General features: G+C 39.8%; 1 protein-coding gene across 1 annotated transcript in view; it reads left to right on the top strand.

Annotated features, from left to right (window-relative positions):
* The window catches only part of HMCN1 (hemicentin 1), a 275,643-nt gene that overhangs the window by 65,790 nt on the left and 185,645 nt on the right, over nucleotides 1–24,208 (top strand). Inside the window, 3 exon segments of the mRNA XM_042463441.1 lie at nucleotides 7,887–8,058; nucleotides 12,307–12,413; nucleotides 21,947–22,067. Coding sequence (XP_042319375.1) covers nucleotides 7,887–8,058; nucleotides 12,307–12,413; nucleotides 21,947–22,067 — 400 coding nt within the window.

Raw genomic sequence — 24,208 nt, 5'->3', positions numbered from 1 at the left:
GTAAATCCCATTGATTCAATGAGTCTACTTGTGTCAGAGCTACCAACAGGATACAGGCCCATGTTTTCTGCGATAATGAGTAAAGCTAGGAGGGAAGACTCCATGGATTACATCCAGGATGGCGAGTTTCTCCAATCATCACTTGCTCCCTTAAGAATAAGATCCAGTCTGCTTCTCTGTTTTAGTCTCTGGAGGAAGATGATATATCATCAGATATGTAGCTGAAGATGCCAGCCACAGATGCTGACGAAATGTCAGGAACAAACTCTTCAAGAACATGGCTAGATAACCCGAAAAACCCACAAAATACTATTATGGTTTGAGTGTTGGACTAGGACTCCAGGAGGCTAGGATTCCCTGCTCAGCCAATGGAAACCCACTGAGTAACCCTGAGCCGATCCCACTATCTCATCCTCAGTGGAGGGTAAAGACAAACCCACTCTGAACAAATCTTGCCAAGAAATTGCTCAGATAGTCACCATAAGTCAGTGTTGAATGAAAGCACATAATAACAAAACAACAGCCCTGTGTGTCTACTCACTACTCAATAATTAATTAAATAAGTCTACTCTATTTAGGACTAACCAAGAGGATTCAAGCCTGAGTCTGACAAACTTAAAGGTAAAATTAAGAAGAGTAACCTTGGACCTTTCAGACTTTTGCACACACATATACACAGAAACACACATTTGAACTGAACCTATTGACATTTTCATGCCAGGTTTCCTTCTTTTGCCTCTGCATTGTTTGTCTCCAGCCAGGGCTGCAAACTTGCTAATTTGCCCTTTGCCTTTATAAACTTGGGTTCTGAACAGAGCACATGCTCACACAGCTGGCTTTGACTTGATGATAAAATGTGTCAGGCCAAGACCCAGTGTTTGTTTTAAAATTAGTTTCTAAAATGTGTTCTGAATTTTCTGTTTTTTAAAAAACGTCTCAGCAGGGAAGATAGAGGGGTTATAGTTGTTTCAAAGGGATTTTAAGAGATGTTTACAGTTGTCTTCTGACACCTTTTGTCATAAACATGACATAAGTCTCTAAATTTACTTTCTTTGGATCTTTCCCTGCCATGGACAAGGGAAAGCTTTGTATGTTGCATGCTTTCTCAGTGAGGTGTAATTGTGCCCTGCTTTTATGTGCTGTTGATACTGGGGGTGGGATGGACAGATGACATATACATTTCAATACAGAGAGACATGAACACCACTTTCATTCTGTCATGCCCTCTTGAGACATGGCTAACTAGGTGTACACAGCTTTTCACAGAGCAAAACTGGGGCATGTCTGGCCAAGCAACATCAGCATGTGGTCAAGATGGCAAAAGTTATTAATGAGGATGAACACACAAGTTAGGAAAAGCTATAGAAGTTGCTTTTGCCTGAGTGTACTGACCTGAACCCTATTGGTTAGTCCCAAGTAGAGTATCCTGTCCCTTCTCTCCTCTCCCCACTGCTAAGGGAATTGAGTGCAAACTACTTTGAATTCAGTTTTCTGCTACTAAAGTAAGCTGAGGACTTTCCAAAGCAGTTGATAAAGTGGGGTGGCAGAGGATTAATTGGGACGGTTCCTGGTAAATCAGGACAGTTGTACAGTACCATGCAGGCCTCCCTTGAACATCAGTGGGCTCTTTTTGAGACCCTTCAGCACCAGAAAGTTTTGAGAAGACAGAGGGCATTTTCAATTCTGGCACTTAGCAGGTGGAATACCTTCTCTGCTAGTACTTATTGACAGCATCTACCTCCTGTTCCCAGTGGCATCCTCACACCTGGTGTCACCCAGTGCAGTGAGCAGGGCTTCCAGGGAGTGGGGCTTCTGGGGGTGGCACGCACCCCATACTACCCCATCCTTTTTCTGAGGAGGGAAAGAGTATGGGGAGGGCCTGACTGGGTGCCATCTCTCTGCTGGGATGTCACTTGGTCCAGGCTGCCCACCCCCTCACCCCTTCCCTCATGATGCCACTGCCTGTTCCTTCTTCCTTTCATTGGAAAGTGGTTGAAGAAGAAGAAAGCTGGGTTCCTGGCCAAAATAGCAGATGAAGATTCTCCACCCAGTGCCTTGTCCAAGGACATGATGCTGTCAGGAGGTGTGCCCAAAGAAGGATCTACCCTTCCCGTCATAAAGTAATGGTTCTCTAACCCTGGCTTAAACCTTCCCTTTTTTAAAAAAAATGATGACATGCAGCTCTATTTAAAACCATCTACATTTTATTCTTCCATTCCTTTATAGCATTTCTTAGCTATCTTTCCAGGCATAAGTCTTCCTGGCATTTGTTTGATGCTGGTGCTAAGTGATTCACAAGTTATGGTATAAAACTTTTTGGATAAAATGCATTCCCTTGTGTAGGTAGTATAACAAATTCTACTTTCTCTCCCATCGTTTTTGAAACTCTGGAAGTTAAATGTAAATGGAGCCCATTTATTATGGGGGGAGGGGGAGAGGGAGAGAGTAAAATTTGTCACAGGCTTTTAAACTGGAAACATATGTCAAATGCATTTAAATTCCACAGTTCAGTATTGCATATTTGTCTAAGAAATAATTGGCTGCAGACCACTTAGATTTTCAGGATCTCACTCTTACATCTTAGCAAAATTCCTTTCTTCAGCTTGGTGTTGCCTCATTATCTCTCTTCTTGCAGACTATTTGACTACCAGAGCCATACTCTTGTGTTTTTCAAGACTAATACACAACTCTTTCCACTTCTGCAGTCTAATATATGTTTTCCCCCAACAAAATAAATCTAAAATTTTAATAACAACCAAATACTGTTTGAATGGGAGGTTGTTAAAGGAAAAGTTCATACATTCATAAATTCATTGGTTAAGTTAATAACTTCTGGCTTGTTGCCCTCAAGAATAGCAGTTTTTCATATTGCTATGTGTCTTAAACTGTGTTTTAACATTTTTGTGTTTTTCTTTATTTAATTGTTCTGATTGTACGTTCTCTATTTGATTATAAGCCAATGTGAATCCCATTTGTGAGAGAAACATGAGAGGTAAAATGAGTAAAATACACAAATCAATAGGGAAATCAATTGATGCCAAAGACATTTTGCTGCCTGAGATAAAACACAATATGTCATTTTTTCCCATTCCATGTCCCAATGGCACTAGGATTGGCAATTGAATTCTTCCATTGTTTTGATGATGGGACAGCAGGTAGCTCTGTTTCCCAATAACATGAGGATACCTCCCAAGATCTGCTTGAGACAACTGCCTGACCTTGTCTGATGGTAAAGCCAGGGGTATATCCTCCCAAAGCAAGAGCATCACATCTCTTGAATACAGATTAGTTAATATGCCTTGCAGTGAGTCATGGTAAGCAGATCATGACTCAACATTAGCAAGGGCGACCTCATACCTCAATGGTATTAGTACCCAGCCTCATCAAACAGAATCTTCATTGGAGCCCTGGCCAAGGCTGAGGCATGGGCACTCACTTTGGAAGAAATGGCCCATAAAGATAGGAGAGCAAAAATGCTACCAAGCACTAGTCTCCTCCCGCTTTGCTAGGGCACTACCGCATGTTTTGAATCATTCATACTATACCTTCCAACATTTCACAGTTGAAAACTAGAGCATGGGTGACCAAGGAGCATCAGAGTATAATCAAGATGCAAAAATTACTACTGACGAAGAACAGACAGGCTAGGAGAGGCTGCAATAATTTGCTTTTGCCTCAACCTACTGGCCAGGGCAAACTCATGTTCCTCATCTCTTCCCCCCCCCCCCCCCCCAAATAAGTTAATAAAGTGCAAACCTTTGCACTTAATGAACTACTTTTGCTCTTTGAACTCAGTTTCCTGCAATTGAGGTAAATTGAGAATGAAGGGAGAAAGTGAGAGGAGGCAAGAGAAACTAGGGCATTTTAAAAGCAGGTAAAAAAGTGGGATGGTTGAGGATTAAGTGGGATTGTTACTGCCAAACTGGGACTTTTAGGGGATATGTTTCACACACGCACACATATATACCACAGATACAGAGAGTTGATCAAATCTGGTATGTCTGGGAGCCAATATCACTCCCCACCAGAATACACTGGAGACCTCACTGCTTTTCAGCCAGGGTGCAAAAACAAACTATCCTCATTTTTTAACCTTCAAACAAGATGTGAGGAGACCAACTACCTTGTTTAAAAGGGAAATCAAACTTCTGAGTGTGTGATTCTTCCTACAGCTACCTATGAACTTTAGCGCACTGGCCCTGGAACAGGCCTGTAGTGTTCCAAAAGGGAATGTTCTGGGGACACTCGGTGGTGGGGAACAGATTTTATCGCACAGAGAGAATGCTGCCACCACCGCTGGGCGTCCTCATCCCATTCTGGATCTGTTCCCCAGGGGGTGATTTCTGGGAACGCCCCCTCTGGGACGCATCTGGAATGGGATGGGGATGCTCGGCGGCGGCAGCATTCTCTCTGTGCAATAAAATCCATTAAGCTGTGAAGAGAAAAGAAAGTACCCAGATGAAGCTAAAAGTGAAGTGAATGAGACAGTCAAAATCAGCAAGGGTTTGACTCTACCGAAAAATCTTTAAAGAAACATCAGAGTTTAACCTCTGGGGAGGGAGGAAGGAAGAGAGGTGTGTTTGGAAGGCTGAGCCAAAGACAGGATAGTTAAAAGTTATGGACAAAGAGATCTGTGGAGTTAGAACCTGAGCAGACAGAGTGGTGGAAATTGTTGCATTTTTATTTCTACTATGTTTCAATCTTCATATGATTGTTTTTTTACAGTTACAACTGATCTGAGCAAATCAAAACAGAATAACATTTAAAATGCTGGGCTTGAAACTGGGAGACACAAATTCAAAGCTCTACTTGGCTACGGATGGTACCTTGGGACCTTGGGCCACTTATAAAACCTACCTTACAGGCCCCTTACTTCTTGCACTCCATCACTCCCACTGCACACTCTTCCTTCCCTCCTACTCTCTTTCCTTGCCTCACTTCACACCCTTGAAATTCGTCTCTCCTTTGTTCTTTCATGCCACCTCTCATACTACTCAAACCCCCTCTCTTCTTGTCCCTTGCTTTACCATGCACCATTACAGTTCACCTTCCCTTGCTTCTTATATGTTGCTTGTCACATGGATTACGCCCTTACCCTCCTACTCTCCCACATTCACCTGGTAATGTCTTTTGACACGATGCTGCTGTCATCTTACACAATGCTGCTTCCAGGGCTCAGCTCCATTCCTTCTTACTCTTTCTGTCACATCACCTCACACCCTTTAAATGTGCTCTTCCCTTTCTTCTTGCACTCTATTACCTGTACATCTTACTCTCCCTTCTCTCACACCTCAAAGGCATGGATGAACCTGTTTTTTACAGAACAATTTCACATTTTGCCTTGGCTCCTAGAGGGGCTAGAGATATCTTGGCTAGAGATTAACTTTTCATTCTAAAAAAATGAAAACTTGGAATCCACGCCAGACGATGATCCAAATGGGCACCAGGTGACATGAATAAAATTTGGGTAGAACCCAGCTAAATTGTAGGTATGCCAACCCATGGCAGGAAGGAATCTGACTGGTAAGGAAGAGAGCAAATTTCAGCAAAGCTAATTCTTAAGCACAGACTTCAACAGGAATTATACACTGACAGGGAATTTTACATATTGAGTTTTGATGATCTGACTAACTCATTGGCTTCTTGAAGACTAGAGTTAATAGTCAGTTTAATACTGATGTACAACTCATCAGTTATACAGAGCAAGATTATAGACATGTATGTGGTACTCTATGACATGACAAATATGTGTAAAATGATTTGGTAGGAGCAAGGAAGATGTTGGTAGACCAAAGTTTGGCATGGGGCAAATCATTGGCCAGTGAGTTGAATTCCATATCTCTAAAAATATTGACAATAGAGATGTAGATTTGTAGGAATGCTTATTTTGCTTTAAAAAAGCTAAATGAGTTATGGGTAAGGGAACAGTGAAGCCACTTTAAATATTCATTTGAGGTTTATTCTACAGGGCTTGTCTACATGTGTTATTCACTCCAAATTCCCTCCAGGTTCACTGTGTCCTGTTTCCATGACTATGAGCTGCAATGTTTGCTGGATGATTATCTGGCCCAAGGGATTTTACTGGACCTTTATTTGCCAGCAGCCCTAGCCAGGATAGACAATGCTGAGGGATTTATTTATGAATTTATTTACTTATTTACTGGGAATTTATTTACTTATTTATTAAAATAGTTATATTCCACCTGATATCATAAGATATCCAGGCAGCTTATAAGACAATCAGTTTAAACAATTGAAATGTGAAACAATAAAAATAGTTTTAAAATTCTAAAAAAATATGTTAAAAAATTAGACAATTTTAGGATGTTAAAAATTTAAAACCAAGCATACGTATGTGCAGATCTGATGAAATCATCAGGCCCTCCGATGTCACTGATTGCAGTTTGGGATTTGTGTTTGGGGGCAGCCCTGAATGGAATATGGTGCAGTAGTCTAACTGGGATGTTACTAGTGCATGACTTATAGTGGCCAGGTTATCCATGCTAGCCACAACATCTAATACAGTCTAACAACAATTCCCTACTCCACTTTAAAGTATTGCTTGATTTAGCCTTGAGGGTGATGCTGGTTCACTTGTCTATATAGATTTTTTGACAAGGATATGTGTGTATGGAGGAGGAATAGTTAATGGTAAGACTTTTAATCTCCCATGCTTGAAGAGCTGTACGTGCCCAGCAATTTGCTTTATATGTTAGGCCTATTAGCTTCCTTTCCTCTGGTGAACTAAGATAACATCAGGCAATTCATATAAATAAAAGAGTGGGAATAGGGACTCTGCTTTATATTACATGTGCTAAGACCTGTCCAAAAACAAAGAAACGTAAAGCTGCATGTAACATGCCAGAGTTGATGAACTTGAATTCCAGTCTATTTTTATAGTCTATTTGGGGCTAGCATGGCTTTTTACTTCCCATCTAGTATGTTTGATGGAGTTTTTTGACTTCAATTCTTGGCCGCACTTGAATTGCAGACCTCGGGTGGGAGGGCGAAGCCAAACTGAAAAAACAGTTTGCGTGAACCTCTGTGTGCTGGGATCTGCCAACTTTTGCACAGACTTTTTAGAAATGAGAGGACTGGCAGATATAGGGAAAATATGAAACCTTCAGCTGGAGCTGTAAAAGTACTGGCCATCTGAGAAGGCCTGAAGCTTGGCGCCGAGGCTCCAAGCCAGGCTCAGGCATAACCTGGGAAGTCAGGGGTGAAATTTATAGGAATCTAGGGGGATGGAAGTAGTTGGGACAGAAGCAACACACTCTGGGCAAGTATATTAAGAAGTCTTTGTCAAGTAGATCATGGTTGTAAAAGTTTAGAGTTCATTAGCTTTTGAGATCCTACTTCTGCTCTAATGTGCATCTACCTGGGAGTAAGCTCCATTAAACATAGTGGGGCTTCTGAGTACACATGGATCGGACTGTATTGTTAGACTAGTATTTTCATATAATATTATTTTAATGGTTGGACCAGAAAATGATTATTCAGAAACCCTAAATGAAAACATCAGCATTTAGCCCAATACATATGCAGAAAGACATTAGATTACAAAAATCACACATCTTTAACCATACACCTTCCTTGAAAACCTCCTTGTGTGTACCCCTGCCAGATTCCATGGCAAATTGCCTCTAGGGAGTTACCTTTCTTGAGGATCTAATGGTTGCTATTGCCATTGCCCCCACTTATGTGGCAAGCAGTTCATACAAATTTGGATTAAAGGGAATGAAGGGGCTTTGGGTAGGGAATGGTTAGCATTGTAGTCATTTGTAATAATTTGATCATATAGTTCTTCGGACAAGTTTGATGAAACACTGAGGTGGTACTTTATAATATGGACCCTGTCATCAGTAATTTTTTTTTTAATCTTACAGGTACTGAAATGGGTAGAAGAAGCTGTGCAAGCTTCTAAGGTTCACCTCCTGTCCACTGACCACCTGACTTCAGCAGTAAATGCTTGGCAGATCCCTTTCGATCCTAGCTTGAAAGAGGTTACAGTGTCTTTGAGTGGTCTTTCTCCAACAATTGAAATCCACGATCCCTTAGGTAAGGTAGTAAAATATTACTTTCTATAAAGATAATGACATACTTTATTGTGATCACACATCAGACCCAAAACAGGTGATGGCAAGGTAATAAGAAACCAAGAAGGAGAAAAGACAGCTCACGAGTACATGAACTTCTGTACATGTACTGGGGTGGCAATACAGCAGCCAATGCTAAATCAAGGCTAGTAGCATTCACTGGAAGTGAGACATATTCCAGTGGGGTTTGATAAGCTTCTGGGAAAACATGCTAAATCACAAAACTTGGCAACCTTCAGAAAGGATTCTTTGGAAGACTCTGAGAGAAGAAGAGAGATGTAAAATGATTGGACCTATCTGGGAACTGTTTCAAAATTTGGTCAATCAGTTGGGAACAAATCTCCTTATAATACAGGCAATATGGCAGAATGCGGTCTACTGTTTCAACCATGCCTGACTGGCAAGGGCAGATATGCTGTACATAGGGAATGTGTAAGTATCTCCTTTCCAGTAGAGCAGATGGCAGGATGTTAAAATGGACCAGAGTAAAGCTCTGTGATATTTAGGAACATTGAGAGTGTAAAAAATAGCCAACTGGAAACCAAATTCTTGCTATGGTTGCCTGCTACAGGATACTGTTGGATTCTGGTTCTGTCATCCTGTAAAGCTACATCCCAAAACCATTCTTTAATTGTTTCTTTAGCTCTGGAGAATCCCAAGCAATTTCTGCAGTTTTTTCCTTAATATACCTCAACCGGAGCAAAATTTATCAGCTAGGATCACGGAAGGGGTAAAATTCAGTTTAAGCCAGTAACTGAATGCAAAGAACCAAACGTTACTTCAGAATCAATACTATTAAAGGGAATAAAAAAATTAATCTGAAGCCAGTATCCACGTTCAAAATAACCAAAGCACATCTGGCAGAGGTTGGGATCCATGGCAAGGAAATACCATTTTGCACTGGTATCTTGAGACACTCTCTAAGGAAAATTCTCCTTACCTTAAAAAGGAAAGAAAAGGAATTACTCCAATGGAAGACCTGACTGTGCGGCTTTATTATGCCAGGCAGCAAAATATTTTATAGAGGTCTTTTTAATTTTTTTTTTTAAATCTAGAGGACAAAATAATACCCTCTATATTCCCTTTCCTTATCTAAGAAGTCTGTTCTGACAGTTATGGTTCCAAGATAAATTTGGGATGGTGTGTGTACACACAGTAGCCCCTCCATTTTCATGGGGTATCCGTTCCAGACCCCCCCCCCCCCCCGCCAAAATAGAAAATTGCTGGTATTCAAGCCCCATTGGCTTTGAATGGTGGCACGCACCTTATTTTGTCCCCCTCTATTTGCCACCGACGAACGGGCAAGAGATGTTTGTATGAAATTAATAAAGTCTCTATTAGCAGTTACTGCAGCTTACAACTTTGTTGTTGTTAGCTGTCCTTGGGCTGACTTCGAGTCATGGTGACCCTATGTATGAGATGTCCCCAAGCCCCCCCATCCTCCACTGCTTAGGTCTTGTAAATTCAGGCCCATGGCCTCTCTGATTTGATGTATGGTCTTCCTCTATTTCTACTGCCTTCTACGTTCTGTAGCATTATTGTCTTTTCTAATGAGCCATGCCTTTTCATGATGTGGCCAAAATATAACAGCCTCAGTTTTGGTATCTTGGCTTCCAGGGAAATTTCATGCTTGATCTGTTTAAGGACCCATTTGTTTGTCTTTTTGGCTGTCCAGAGTTTTCTCAGCACTCTTCTCCAACACCACATCTTAAATGAGTTGATTTTTGTTTTATCTACTTTCTCTTCACTGCCCAGATCTCACATTCATATATGGTGATGGGGAATACAATGAATTGGATGGTTCCAATTTTAGTGCTCTGATGTATATGTTTACTCTTCAGGATCTTGTCTAGTTCTTTCATTGCTGCCCTTCCCATTTCTAGTTTTTTTTCTTATCTCTGGACTGCAGTCTCGATTCTGAACGATGTTAGATCTAAGATATGAAAAATCTTTGACTATTTCGATTTCTTCAAGGTGGCCTACAACTACATTTGGAGAGTTCTACATAGTGTTGGTCAGAAATATCTAAACTGCATGCTGGGTCATACAAAGAAACAGACACCATACAGTGGTATTAGCTGAAGGCATTTGTGAGCCCAAAGTACCAGTGTGCTTGCTGTCACTCTGCATGCATCATTGAACTGATCTTAAATCCTTCAAATCAGCTTAATGTGAGTAATCCTGTTGCATTGCTATATTGCTCAGGCACTATTGGTGAAGACATGCAGCAAAATTACCTCCACTTTGAGAAGGTACACTAAAACCAAGGATTCTTGGAAGAATTCATAAAGTAGTACCGGTACTCATACTATACCTTGGCTTGCAGCCTAAGGCTAGTCTGTGACCTGCAGGGTACTTGGCAATATTAAAGATCCCCAAACACACAAAGGCTTTTTCAGTGGTGATTTGAAGGCTTGGAAGTGATGCAAGTGTGATGCAATTGAATTTAGCAGGTGAACATTATTACTTCTCGGCACCTGTTTTACAGGGTTGTTGTGGGGATTAATGGGGAGAGCAGATCCATGTAACATGTCTATAGAAATTTTAAGTTCATAAAAGGATGGCAGTAACAATAGAGATGATGATAATTATATTTTGTCATGCATAGATACGTCAATTGTATTCTTGTTGAATCACTATAGGATTTTTATTTAGGCCCCCCCACTCTACTACTCTTTGTTAATTATCACAGTTAAGGTAATTAATTTTCCTTTGCCATGCCACCCTCTGTTGCTTGCACATCTCTCATCTTCCCTTTCCCTTTAGTGATGCAGCTAAATAAATAAATACTAATTTCTATGACTACTGTTTCTGTTCACTCCTTGCAGGGAAAGCTTCAAGACTGACCAGGCTTTCCTTCTAATGCTAGACTTTCCTCTAAAATATTACAATTTACCCTGGAACAAAGAATGGCTGGGTTGACTTTACAGTTCTAAAACAATAGAAATGTCAGTCATAGATATGATACTCCTTGGCTAAACATACTGAAAGACAGTGCCAAAGAATTGGACAGAATAGCGACTGCATATTTTGCCCCCCTCTTGGCTTCTACAAGGACTAAAGACCTTTTTTTAAAAATAATCTTTATTAAAGTTTACCATACATATATATAAAAACACATACAACTACATACAACATTCGTAACATTTCCGATAAAATACAATACATACATTCAACATTAACCCCCCTCTAAACAAACCCACAACAACAAATACAATACCAACATTACTACAAGAACATAGTGACTTCCTCCTACGGAGGGGTTGAGACATGCTTTAGCCCAGCAATTTTCCTTAATACAAAAAAAGACCTTTTTCAAAAAATGAAATCTTGGAATCCAGGCCAGGTAATAATGCAAATGGAGTCTTGGTGGCAAGCCTTGGTTACAGTTATAGCATGGCCTACTGGGTAATATAACCATCCTAAGGCCAAATGAATAAGATCTGATTCAGTTTATCCCTTATTGTCACAGGAGGTTGTTGTAGGCCAGAGATGCACAAACCTTACTAAGGCCTGCATCTCATGTCAACATGGAGGCCAAGGGCTACACACACCTATGTTTTCACTGTGTCATACACCTGCTACTAGTGTCAAGAAAACTGCAGTCTTGCAAGTGAAATTGATGGAGTTAAATCCAGCAGCAGTTTTGGAAGCCAGGGAACAGTGTTGACTGATTAATTTGGCAGTAGGGGAAAGCTTGCTGGCTGAGGCTTGCATGGGGTCACAGGGCTACAGGATTTTGTAGGCAGTAAAATGAAGTTGAAACTCCACATTATCCAAAGGAGTAATGATTTCAGTCTGTGGTTGATTTGAAATAGCATTCCCTAATCTGGGACTGTCAGATAACCGAGCTATTATAACCCCAAGTGAGCTTTGGTCATGCTCATTGATGATGAAGGGAGGTATAGTCCAACACATTGAGAAGACACAGGGTTGAGAAAAGCCCCTTAAGATGGAATTTATTTCAGGTCACTCAATACTGCTTGGATTTTTCATGCTTGTTGTATTGCATCAGGTTTAGGTTGCATTTAACTTTTCCTCCCAGAACATTGCAAAGCCGGGACCGATCGGAGGTCAGTGCATCATTCCAAGGACTCTCATATTATTGACTTCCATGTGATTTTGAAGGTGTCAGGAGGTAAGGGCAAAAAATTGAGCATTTCTGGGTTAACCGAAATAATAAAATACTTATTCCTTCTCTGTGATGTAGGAAAACTTGTAAAGAAAGGATCTGGCTTGAAGGAGCTACTGAATATTGAAAACTCTGCAAAAGTAGTCAATATAAAGGATCCAGAGCCTGGAATGTGGACAGTCAAGGTAATGTTCTTGTAGTAATGATACAACCACTTTTTTACATGTATCATTCAGTTGTATATGAAAGATATGTTGTAAAAATCATAAATTAGTAACGCAATCTTTCTAATCATTTAAGGTGACGCCCCCCCCCCCCCCCCGGTTTGTAATCGATTGGAGTCTTAATGCTAAAGCTGTCCCTTTGTATGTTTAAACCTAATCCTTTTAGTTCCTTTTTGAGGGGCAAGGCCGTGACCACCTTGACAAAACAGTCCAGCATGCAATTGCCTAGGTTCAAATTTTTCCTGGATTTTACATCCTTACAGGGCTAAAGCCAGTATGTTGTAGCTCAGCAGCCTGGTGTATACCCTGCAGTTGGCTGTTTTCCCTCTGAAAAGAAACTAAACCACAGGCAATCAAAGCTGTTGCAGCATTCATGAATCTGGGAAAGAGAACAGAGGATTACATTTATGCTAATGAAGTTCTATGACAGCAATTTTGATTCCTTGTTGTCCTCCAACTCTTTGGACAAATAAAGACATAAGTGAGGTCTGTCATCACACTAATCAAGCAGGAGATATGTCTGTCATTTGCATATTAAGCAAATCAGTGTACAGTATACTTTACAAATGAAATGTACCCTGCCATATGCTTCTGAACAGTGTGGTGTCCTCTCTGAATGATCATTGTGGCAAGTGTTGATGTTCCAAAAATGTGGTATGAGCATGACAAAATTATTCCATACTCCACTGCTGTGTTTAGCTGGTAGGACACACAGTTTCCCAAGCCAACTCTTGCAAGCTGTAATTACTTAAAATCTCCCGCTGAGCTGAGCTGTGCCTCCTGATTTTTCTCTCTTTACATACATTATTACTCTTACTGAAGGAAACAGTCCTTTAAAAATCACAGCCAGCTCCATGGTCTTATAAAGTGTGGATCTGGAGGATCTCAAATGTTATTGGAGTTTTAGACAAAGCCGAACTTCCATGAAGTAAGTGAAAGTGTAGTAGAGCTGAGCTCTTTCTCTCTCTATTATGTATACATTTGTGCCTATACACCACCTATCGACTTATGGTGACTCCTTGATTTTCATAAGGATTTTCTTAGGCAAGGAATACTCTGAGGTAGTTTTGCCAGTTCCTTCATTTGAAATGTAAGCTACAGCACCTGTAATTTGTTGGTGGTTTCCCATCCAAGTACTAACCAGGGCTGATCCTGCTTAACTTTCAAAATCAAACTGGATCTGGTGCTTTTATGTTATTTAGGCTGCTACAGAGCAATTTGTTGTACTCATCTGTCTAGCAGACTGGCCAGTTTGGTATTGGGCCATATGCATATTTGAATGCTCTGTTCTTTCATTCCATCTTCTCAGCTTAACTTTGGCTATAGGATGTCAGCATCAAGTCTAATATGCTTCTCCTTTAGGAACTGATTAAGGATCCAGATTAACTGCAGAATATGGTTAGATTTGGGCACAGTTAAACATGGCCCTGATGTATCTTTTAATAGTCAAGACCAATGATGCCTATTGCGGAATACTGGTTTTTCCTCCACTGGGATGAGCAACATTTTTAAAAATTAAAATTAAAATAGGTTCCCTTCTAGGCAGCTAATATACTCCAAATTAGTTTATTAATTATGAAATTATATCATGACCTCTTTGAAATTTCAAGGTCATATTTGCATATCCTTATATATTATACATAATGTATACATAGTATATTAAATATTGTTGTTGTGTGCCTTCAAATAATTTCCAATTTATGGTGACCTTAAGCCTTAAGGTCACAAGATTTTCTGAGGCTGAGAGGTGTGACTTGCTCAGAGTCATCCAGTGGGCTTTCATGACTAAGTGGGGATTTAAAACCTGGTCTCCAGAGTTTAGTCCAGTGCTCAAACCACCATGCCACACTGACTCCTTAACTTAAATATAGCTGAAAGGAAAATGATTAACTTTTCTAGCCCCACAAGTGCTAGGAAGATAGATGCTGATCCATGCATTTAAGATTCCATCAAAGAGCATTAACAACTATTGTGAGAGTGAAAGAACAAAGAGAAAGCAAACCAGCTGCAGTTTTTAAACTCCTAACAAGGAAATTATTGCACAGGACTTGGATGTGACTATCCCCTATGGGATAGAAATGGATTTAACCCTCAATGACGGATCTTACTGCATTCTCCCATGGTCAGCCCACATGCAGGCTTATCCCCTAGCTTTTCAAGTAGGGAAAAATCCCATTCTTGAAAAGCTACGGGACAAGCACGGGCTGCATACAGGCTGCGTATGGCCTGACCATGGGACAGTGCGATAATATCTGTCCATCATTGAGGGTTAAATGCATGTCTGTTCTGTCAGGGATATTCACACCCAAGTCCCATGCAATAATCTCCTCAGTCATGGCATATTTAATACTGATTTGATGCCCAAGGAAGGGGCCACTTTCAGTTTCACAACAAAGTTACCTGCAGGATGGGATTAAGGCTGATAGAGACCTCACAGAGGCTGTTTGCTTGTTTATTTTTCTGTTTATTTAATTTATATCATATCTTTTCCTTAATATTGGGACTCCAAAGTGGCTGGCAAGATGATTGCTGAAACAGACACAACTAAAACACCATAAATTATAACATTAAGATACAGTTAAATAGAGTGTGACATTAAAATGAGAACCAAGTGAAAAGAAGTTCAAAAGCACATTAAACAACACCTTGAAAAGCCCCTTTCTCCACAATTAATCAGTTGCCTAGTCTTCGGGAGGTCTTTGCACACAGGTGAAAGAGAGGCTGGTTTCCCATGGAAGAGAGTTCCACATCCTGGGAGCATCCACGAAGAAAATCCTGTTTGCTGTTCTAACCAAATATACCTATGAGGATGACCAAACTAAGAGATGGACCTGTGCTGGAGAGCGTAAGACCCATGCAGGGCCATTGAAGAAATGCAGTCGTTCAGATAACCTGGATCTAAGGCATTCAGGGATTTATGGTGCCCATAAGCAGATCCTAAGCCAAAAGCAAGGGATTTTGTGCTCCTAGTACTGGTCCAATCAATAGTCTGGCTACAATATTTTAGACCCACTGAAGCTTCCAAACATTTTCCAAACCGGCAAATGTTATTGTGACCATATCAAACACCTTGAGGAACTATCACAGCTGATGCATCAGTTTTACTGTGAAAAACACCATGGACCATCACACTCAGGGCTGATTTCAGGAATGCACCAAATCGGTAAATTGTGAAGTTTTCAGGTGAAATGTAACACTATCCAGCATAAGCTGAAGTAAAGAGAGGCAAATTGTCACTTCTTTCATTTTTATATGCAAGAACATGTAATTTCAAAAATCATCAGAGCTATTAGAATAGAAACTGGATCTATCAATGTCTTGGCATGGACTTCCTTAACTCCTACCCACCCAAGGCTCTGAGTCTGTCTAATTCCCACCATGAGGATGCAACTAAAGAGAGTTTTGTTACACTAGAACCACCATCATTCTTCCCAACATAGAAAATCCAGTCCAGACTTGCTAAGTGACTGGGGCCAGATACCATTTGAGACTGTGGAGGACATAAAGACATGAACAGTATGGTGACAGTATGGATGTTGACCCTCCCCCCGCATGACAAGCTACCTAGCTTAGGAACATCAGCTTGGAAATTTAGGGCTGGTACACACTGGCGGTGAAACACCACCCCTATTTGCTGCGCAGCATTGCCGCAGCAACCAAACCGCAGGGCAACGATGCGCAGCAAAAAAGAAGCCACCTAGAGTGGCTTCTTTTTTGCGGCATCACAAGCAGGAAGGGGCACCGCCATGACGCCACTTCCTGCCAGCGACGTCTGGTCGCTGTACGTCGTCGTCATCATCATGGTGGCCCCTGTGTAGATGGGAGGCCACCATGATGCCGGCGTCTGTACAGACTAGGATTCCGGAGCGTGCAGTTGCTGTGCATTCCAGAATCCTAGAATCGGCGGCATCACACCGCTTCATGCCCATGTGTAGCGGGCCTTACTTTAAAAAAGAATGACATGCTGAAGTCGTACATAACTGATCAGTAGTATGATGGTCCTCTAGAATTTAGAGATCAAATGGTATGAAGTATTATACTGGACTTTTGAATTGTTAGTTCCAGGAGTAGACTGGATGAGTTTGTACTGTACAAGTTGGTCTCTACAATGAGTCACATTTGGTGTTAAAGATACATTATTGAAATCAATCTGTTATTTGCAGTGTTATCAGGCTTCCGCACGAGCATACTAACACAGTGAAATCTTCTACTGTTTTCTCTGAAGTAAGCCTTACAGAGTTTGATGGGATTTACATCCAGATGTGTGTATAGGTTTGCAGTTTAATGGCACTGTAATTACCTATCAGCTTTGTCCTTATATATAATAAGGAACTGCAGACATAGAGAGAAAAATTAAAATTGTGAATTGTAGGGATGCAATTGAATGTAAATGCAGTCTCCAAAGTATGAGCTTAGTGCATCGGAAAGGCTTTATTTTTTTTCCTGTTGAAAGATAGAGCAGAAGCCTTCTGTACAGTTGGCTTTAAATGAAACATTTGTTTGAGAAGAGAAAGAAAGAGGTGAAAGAACTGAAACTGAAATCAACAGGAAGTATTTAAGTTATTTGGCACGAGTCTCATGCATAGAAATGTGTCTGTTTCCCACTGATTTCAGTGAGAGCTGTGCAGTGGTGACTGTGTACAATCTCATTTCTGAATGAAAGAGTTCTCTGTTGAATGTTATATTTATTCTGAAGGTGATGGTGATGGTGAGGGTAGTTGCTGGTCACATACAGCCTTTTCCAGTTGATTAGGTGATGAGCAACAATAAAGCAGGACAGAATCAGTCTAGTTTAATGATCTTTATGCTTTGAAGTCTCCTTGTAATGTAAGCCACTGGTAGCTATAGTAACATATAAACAAAATACATACGTTCTTAAAACTAAACACTACCCTCGGCCAGATTTCAGTTTCACATATAACAAAAATGCATGAAATCCACTATATCAGAGACCTTTTAATTTAATTTCCTATGATCCCTATGAATTTAATTATTTCAGCCCAGTTACATCAATTTAAATATTTTCAGTTTCTTTGAGATGCAGTGTATTGCTTGTTTGCAATAATGCTTACAAATGCTTTAGGCATTTGGATACTTATTTGAGGGGATTTAGTTTTAAACAAACCATATTTCTCTCTTTCTGTTGCAATCAGGTTGAAGCGAAACCCAAATTAGCCTGACATAAGCTAAATAACATTGGTCACATGAGAAATGAATAGCTGAAATTGCATGCATTGAGTCACTTTGGGATCATGGCAAGCTTTAGATCAACAAGGCTGAGTGTTGCCTTGGTATGACGTTGACAAAAACATACTGTTAAAATTGTTGATCACTGTGAAATTTTTCATACTTTAGGACTCTTTTGCAAAAAAATCTTTTGACAAGGCTATAGCTTTTTTGCACAAAGAACTTGGTTTTATGTGCAAAAAAGGGGTTGTATGCAAGCATTGTATTTTGTACAACATGGTGGTTTGTACAAAAAAAAAATGAACTTGTGCATTGCTACAGTTGCCCTTTGATATCCATAGATTCTTATCCATGGATTCAAGCATCCACTGCTTTAAAATATTTTTAAAAAGTATAAACTCCAAAAAGCAGACTTTTATTTTTGCCATTTTATATAAAGGATACTATTTTACTACACCACTATACATAATGGGACTTGAGCATCCACAGATTTTGATATCCACTGGGGGCCCTGGAACAAAACAAAAATAGGGCCCACTATCTTGTACTGCAGTTGAATAGGAGTATTTTGCTTATATTGAATGTGTTGCTTTGATCTTGTGTTTAGTAAACTTCTGATTTGTTTGCAGTGATACTCCTGCTTCTTGCTTGTGTAGCTTTACCAGGCTCCCATTTTTGTGAGTCATAGAAGTTTATCCCACTGAGATTAAAACGTTACCCAGTGTGTTCTAATGTGCCCACGTGCGGGTGTGCACGGAACACAACGGGAACGTGATGGGGCCAAGAACCCCATTTTACCGCACACTGGAATGCCGCCTTTGCTGCCAGGCATTCCAATCGTGTTCCTGTTGCGTTCCAGGAGACGCCATTTCTGAGAACGCTTTGAAACAGTTCTCAGAAATTGCATCCCCTGGAATGCAATGGGAACATGATTGGAATGCCCGGCGGCAAAGGTGGCATTCCACTGTGCGGTAAAATGGGGTTCTTGGCCCCATCATGTTCCCGTCACGTTCTGTGCGTGCCCGCATGTGGGCACATTAGAATGCACTGGGGAACGTTTTAATGACACCATGAAGAAGGAGGGCAGATTGAATATCTGTAAATGTAGTTCTTCTAGTGGTCATCTGTGAACTCACACAACCCTGCCATCTTCCCCTCATCATGACCTGACTGTACTTTGGATTGCTGCATCAGAGTCCATTGGAACTGGTGGTTTCAGTGGGAAGCCCTTTATATATACGATTTGGAGGTGGATGAGGTGGATGAGCCAAAAAACTTACACAACCTTTTAGAAGGTTCTGAATGATGCACTGTGCAGGTTAACCTCATCTGTGTGTGTTCACAGATGACCACTTGAAGAACACCAGTTACAGGTATGCAACCTGTCCTACAAAACCCTCTTGGGTATATAGAAATAGTTTTGTATTTCTTTGGTTCCTAGCCTTTGTAAAAGTTCATATTTAGTTTGTCTGTAATGTAATTGTGGAGTGGTACAATTATAGACTTGTTCATGTAGAGAAAGCAAAGTTCCTTAAGATGTTTAAACCTGTTATAATTCTTTTTACTTAAATGTTCTGTAAAACTATAAAATGCATCTGTTGCCACTGTATATGCTCAACTAATACTTAACAGCCAATTAAGTATTAATTAAAAACGAAAGAAATAAAATCTTTCTTTAATCCGTTGATCATGATAATAGTTGATCTGTGCCAGAAAATCCCTCGTGTGGTGATTTTGTTGCAGTGAAAGGCTAAGCAATAGCAATAAATAATGGTCTTCCAATAAAGGCATATTTATTTGTCAGAGGGCCTGGGGAGAGTAATTTTTTGTGGGAAAGTATTTTTTAAAATAGATTTGCTGAACACCATTTTTGCTAGACATAACAACACATGTGTTTAAGGACCCATGTGTCTGTTCTAACTTGATGAGATTTAATTAAGAGCTATAGTTCCTCAGTATGTGAAGATTAGATTCATGGTTTCAAAATTAATTTCTTTTATTATATGTTATCTGTCTCTTTATAGTTTATTTGCAGTTAACACATTCTATGTTGACTGTTATTGAATTTTGTTTTAAGTGTTTGTGTTCAAATTGTTCAGCACAAGCTAATGATCTGAGGTGTGGATCTGAATTTATTTTGTTTTATACAATGACTCTAGTTGACTGGAAGACCTGGAAGCATTCTGGGAAATAAAGATGGTGCTGGAGAGCTTTGTCTCACTTTGCATCACACTAGGCAGCCTTCCAGGCCTTTTTCCAGTAAAAAAACAAAAATCAGGAGAGGCAGAGAAACAAAAGAATGCAAATGTTTATGGCCAAATTGTTAACCAGGGAACCCACCATCTTCTCTTTCCCAGGGAAACAAAGGCCCCATACAGACAGGCCAAAATAAAGCAGCTTCGGGTCACTTTGGAAGTACAGTATGCTGTTTAAATGATGCATGCATCCAAAGAGTCCAGAAGCTATGCCAAAGCCACACTCCAGACTAGAACATGACTTTGGCATGGCTTCTGGCCTCTTAGGACGCATGCATCATTTAAACAGCATACTTCCAAAGTGACCCAAAGCTGCTTTATTTTGGCCTGTCTGTATGGGCCCACTAATAAGCAAGTATGAAAGTCAAACCTGTCAGAGTGTAGCTTTCACTAGAAGTACAGCAGAAGTGTGGGTCAGTTTGATATAAAAAGTAAAGGTTTTAAATTCTTTTAGAATACAGTCAACTCTCCTCATTTGAGGCAACCTGCTGATATCACTCTGTGCTATGATACTATGAGTGACGGTAAAATGTTCTTGACTTGATCATTAACATGATCCAAGCCGATGAGGGAGACAGGGAGAAAATACCCTCTTCATTGCAGTGCTTCTTGACTACTTGGATTGCTTTAAATAATTACTTTGAAGCAGACCCTGAAATACCTTTAAAAAGGAAGATCTCTAAAAAGGAAGCTGCCTGTGATTAAAGCAAAAATCTTTCTTGTTTTTGGCCTATGTAATGCATCCCTTACTATTAGAGAGAGGTTTGCCTAGAACAAACTTACTGTATATAGTCATGTATAAGTCTAGAAATTTTAGTCAAAAAATTAACCCCAAAAACCTGGGTCGCTTTATCCACGGGTCAGTGTAAGTCCTGTACTTTAACTCTTACAAAAAGGGGACAATCTCCTGGTGAAAGGCAAGAGCCTAATCTGTCCTGGAAGCCCTGATTCCCTTCTGTTCTCTCATCCATACAACCTTTTGTGTGAGCACAAACAGTTAAGTCTGCTGGAATTCTCTAAGTTCTTTGGCCTTGCTTTCCTTTGATTCATCCTTTTTTCTTTTGTTACATGCCCCTAAATGCTACCCTCGACTTATCCACGGGCCATATCAAAATCTATAATTTTGGCCCCAAAACCTGCCCTTGACTTATACATGAGGTCGACTTATAGTTGAGTATATACGGTAAATGAATGTAGAACTCAAACTGAGTAATATCATTATGTCTGTGTATCAGTATCATTATTTTGAGACTCTCCTTAAGCGTGTTATGGACTGTTTCATCATCTTGCAACACGCAGTGGATGATATCTAGTCAGTGCCAAAGAAGACAAAAGCTTCCTCACTCATGATTAGAAGATCAACAAATGTTACAGTTGGACCAAAATTGTGCTTTTCCATTACTTATGTTTCTAAAGAACCAGAGCTTTCGTGAAAGGATGGTGTTATTCCCGACAATTTTAGTCTTGCTATTTAATCTTGTTAACACTGAAATAAGCTTCATGATTTTAATGGAACTTTCATGTGTAGTTGGATTACAACGTCAGTGTCTTGTGGATTCAGTAACCAATTTTGGATTATCGAAACCTCAGCTGCTGATTGCTGGAATATTTAAGGATGTGAAAATCTATTTATTTTCATTACATTTCTCTGTAACTTCCCAGCCTTCTTTTCCCATGCAAGTTTTGCTTTGGGTTTTCAGACTTCTTACCATATTGAAATTCATGTGTATTTTGTTGCACACTTTCTTTTAGTGCAAACATTTTAATGCATTTTTCTGAATGTATGCATTTTAATGCATTGTGCTTATTCATTAAAACATGTTTGTGTACATTTTCCATCTAGATAAATTTTAGTTACTGGTATGTGCATTTAACTGAATATAATAATAAAAGGAATGAAAAAAAGAAACTAACAGTTTGCTTCTGATGATGGGAAATCATACGATAGGTACATGTTTCCATTAACAGTCTTGCAAACAACAGATTGCATAAATACATTTTTGAAAGCTTGGTTACACCCCTAGAAATATATAATCCTGCAATATTTTTCAGACATCAAGCAGTGGGAGACATTCTGTCCGTATCACTGGTCTCAGTACTATTGATTTCAGGGCTGGTTTCTCCAGAAAGCCAACACTAGACTTCAAAATGACTTCCAGCAGGCCTGTGCAAGGTTAGTTGCTGTTATAGTTTATATCTGAACAATCTTTACCTTTAAGATGTTTAATTTAATGAATTGCCTTCCCTGCCTAAAAACCCTCTAGGTGACATCTAACATTTAGTTTCTGCTAATAAATACTTGGTACTAGTATTTGGAAAACTATTTTCTTTCTTGTTTGATTGTATCCCAGAATCTTGCAGACTGAGAGTTCCTGGAAGTTGTCATCCAAAATAAGTAACTTTTCTAACTTCTGGTCCTAGTTGTTTTGAAAAATTGAGGGTCAGCTTCAACAAACTGGAAGAACCCTGAGCAAAACCTTAAGTGTTGTCTTGCCTATATTTTTGACCTTTTCACAGTATACACCTATAGAACTATGATTCGACTTTAACTGCCATTGTTCCAATCTGTGGATTCCTAGGATTTCCATATTTAGGAGGGACATTTAGAATTCCTACCGAAAAACTTCTAGTGCCTCACAAAACTACAATCTCCAGGATTCTGTAAGATGCAGGCATAAGTGGAATCATGGTGCAATAATTTTGAAACATGAAAGGGCCCCCACTGATGAATCTTAGATGTTTTTCAACCCTAAGTATTGGACAGTATCCCTATTATTATTATTATTATTATTATTATTATTATTATTATTATTATTATTATTATTATTATTATTATTATCAGCCTTTATTTATGAAGCACTGTAAATTTACACAGTGCTGTACATGCAATCCTTTTAGTTAGACGGTTCCCTGCCCTCAGGCTTACAATCTAAAAAGACATGACACAGAAGGAGAAGGGAGTGGTGGCAGGAAAGGGTAAGAGGTCCAGCAGTTCCTCTCTACCTCCGAAGCCTGGACCAAGGCAGATGGACTGAAGGGAGGGCTTGGCTTCAAAATGGAAGGTTAATCTTCATCCGTATCTCTTCCACAGTATCACTTTCCTTTTTGTTTTCACGTGCGATACTGGCTGCTACCCATCTACTCGGAACTAAGCCATACTTACTTTAATGGGACTTACTATTTAGAAAGTGTGTTTGATTTCCAGCCTTTATTTGAAAAGACTCTTGCCCAAAGGGTTTGTGTGTAAGACAGCAGAAACATGAAGGGTGATGGATTTTGATGTCAGTAAATTTTGTGTTGCATACATTTCATGTATTTTCCTTCATATATCAGCTCAAAGTGTCCTCCATAAAGATTACAATATGCAATTGGATCTTGAAGTTGGAAAACAAATAGAAATTTAGGAGCACAGTTTTATAAGAAAGTGGAAGATATTGGTGCATAGTGATGGTGAAAATTAGCTGTCTTTTTTGATAACTGGGAGGCAAAAGTGATTAAATAATTTGTAACATTTTCCTGGAGGCTAATATTTAAATTGTACCTGAAAGCCTTCTTAACCTTTCCTGCCTGTGGTACAAAGACCACAACTACATGCATTCCAAGAACCTTGAGCAAACATGGCTTACATAGCCTCAGACATTTCAGAGGTGAAAAGTGGGACATGTGGCCAAGCAACATCAGGACCTGGTCAAGATGGCATAAGTTATTCATGAGGAAGAATGCATAAGTTAACAATGGATGTAGCAATTTGCTTTTTCCTGAGTCTAAAGGAAAGGGCAAGATTCAGTCCCCCTTTCTCCTTTCCTCGCAGCTGAGTTAACTGAGGGCAAACTATTTTAGCATTTAGAACTTAGTTTGCAGCAACTGAAGTGAGCTGAGGACAAAGAAGGAAGATGGGAGAAGGAAAGAGAAACTGGGACATTTTAAAAGTAACTGATGGATTGATCTGGACTGTCCCTGCCAAATTGGTACCATTGGAGGATATGGGTTTACTGTTTTCTTTTTGAGAGGATACTGCAGTATTCTGAGGAAGTACATCTTATTAATCTCAGTGAGACATATCAGTAGAGGTTGGAAAGTATAGTTTTAAAAGAAATGGGGGCTTTATGGCAGTCTTAGGTTTCCTCTCAATTGAGGCTGGGGAGCATTTGGGCACCAAGAGTGCTGACAGTTTCCTACCTCAAATTAGTGAGAGGCATGTTTGACCCCATGTTATCAAGATCTCGGCTCCAACCAATCTGAACTGGCAACTGAGAGAATATTAAGTGAGGATTCATTTAGTTGTTGTTTATGAAGGAACTGTAAGGAAACCAG

The sequence above is a fragment of the Sceloporus undulatus genome, chromosome 4 (assembly GCF_019175285.1).
Source record: "Sceloporus undulatus isolate JIND9_A2432 ecotype Alabama chromosome 4, SceUnd_v1.1, whole genome shotgun sequence".
Taxonomy (NCBI): domain Eukaryota; kingdom Metazoa; phylum Chordata; class Lepidosauria; order Squamata; family Phrynosomatidae; genus Sceloporus; species Sceloporus undulatus.
Note: the sequence above shows the minus strand (reverse complement) of the source record. Positions and strands in the feature narration are given on the sequence as shown.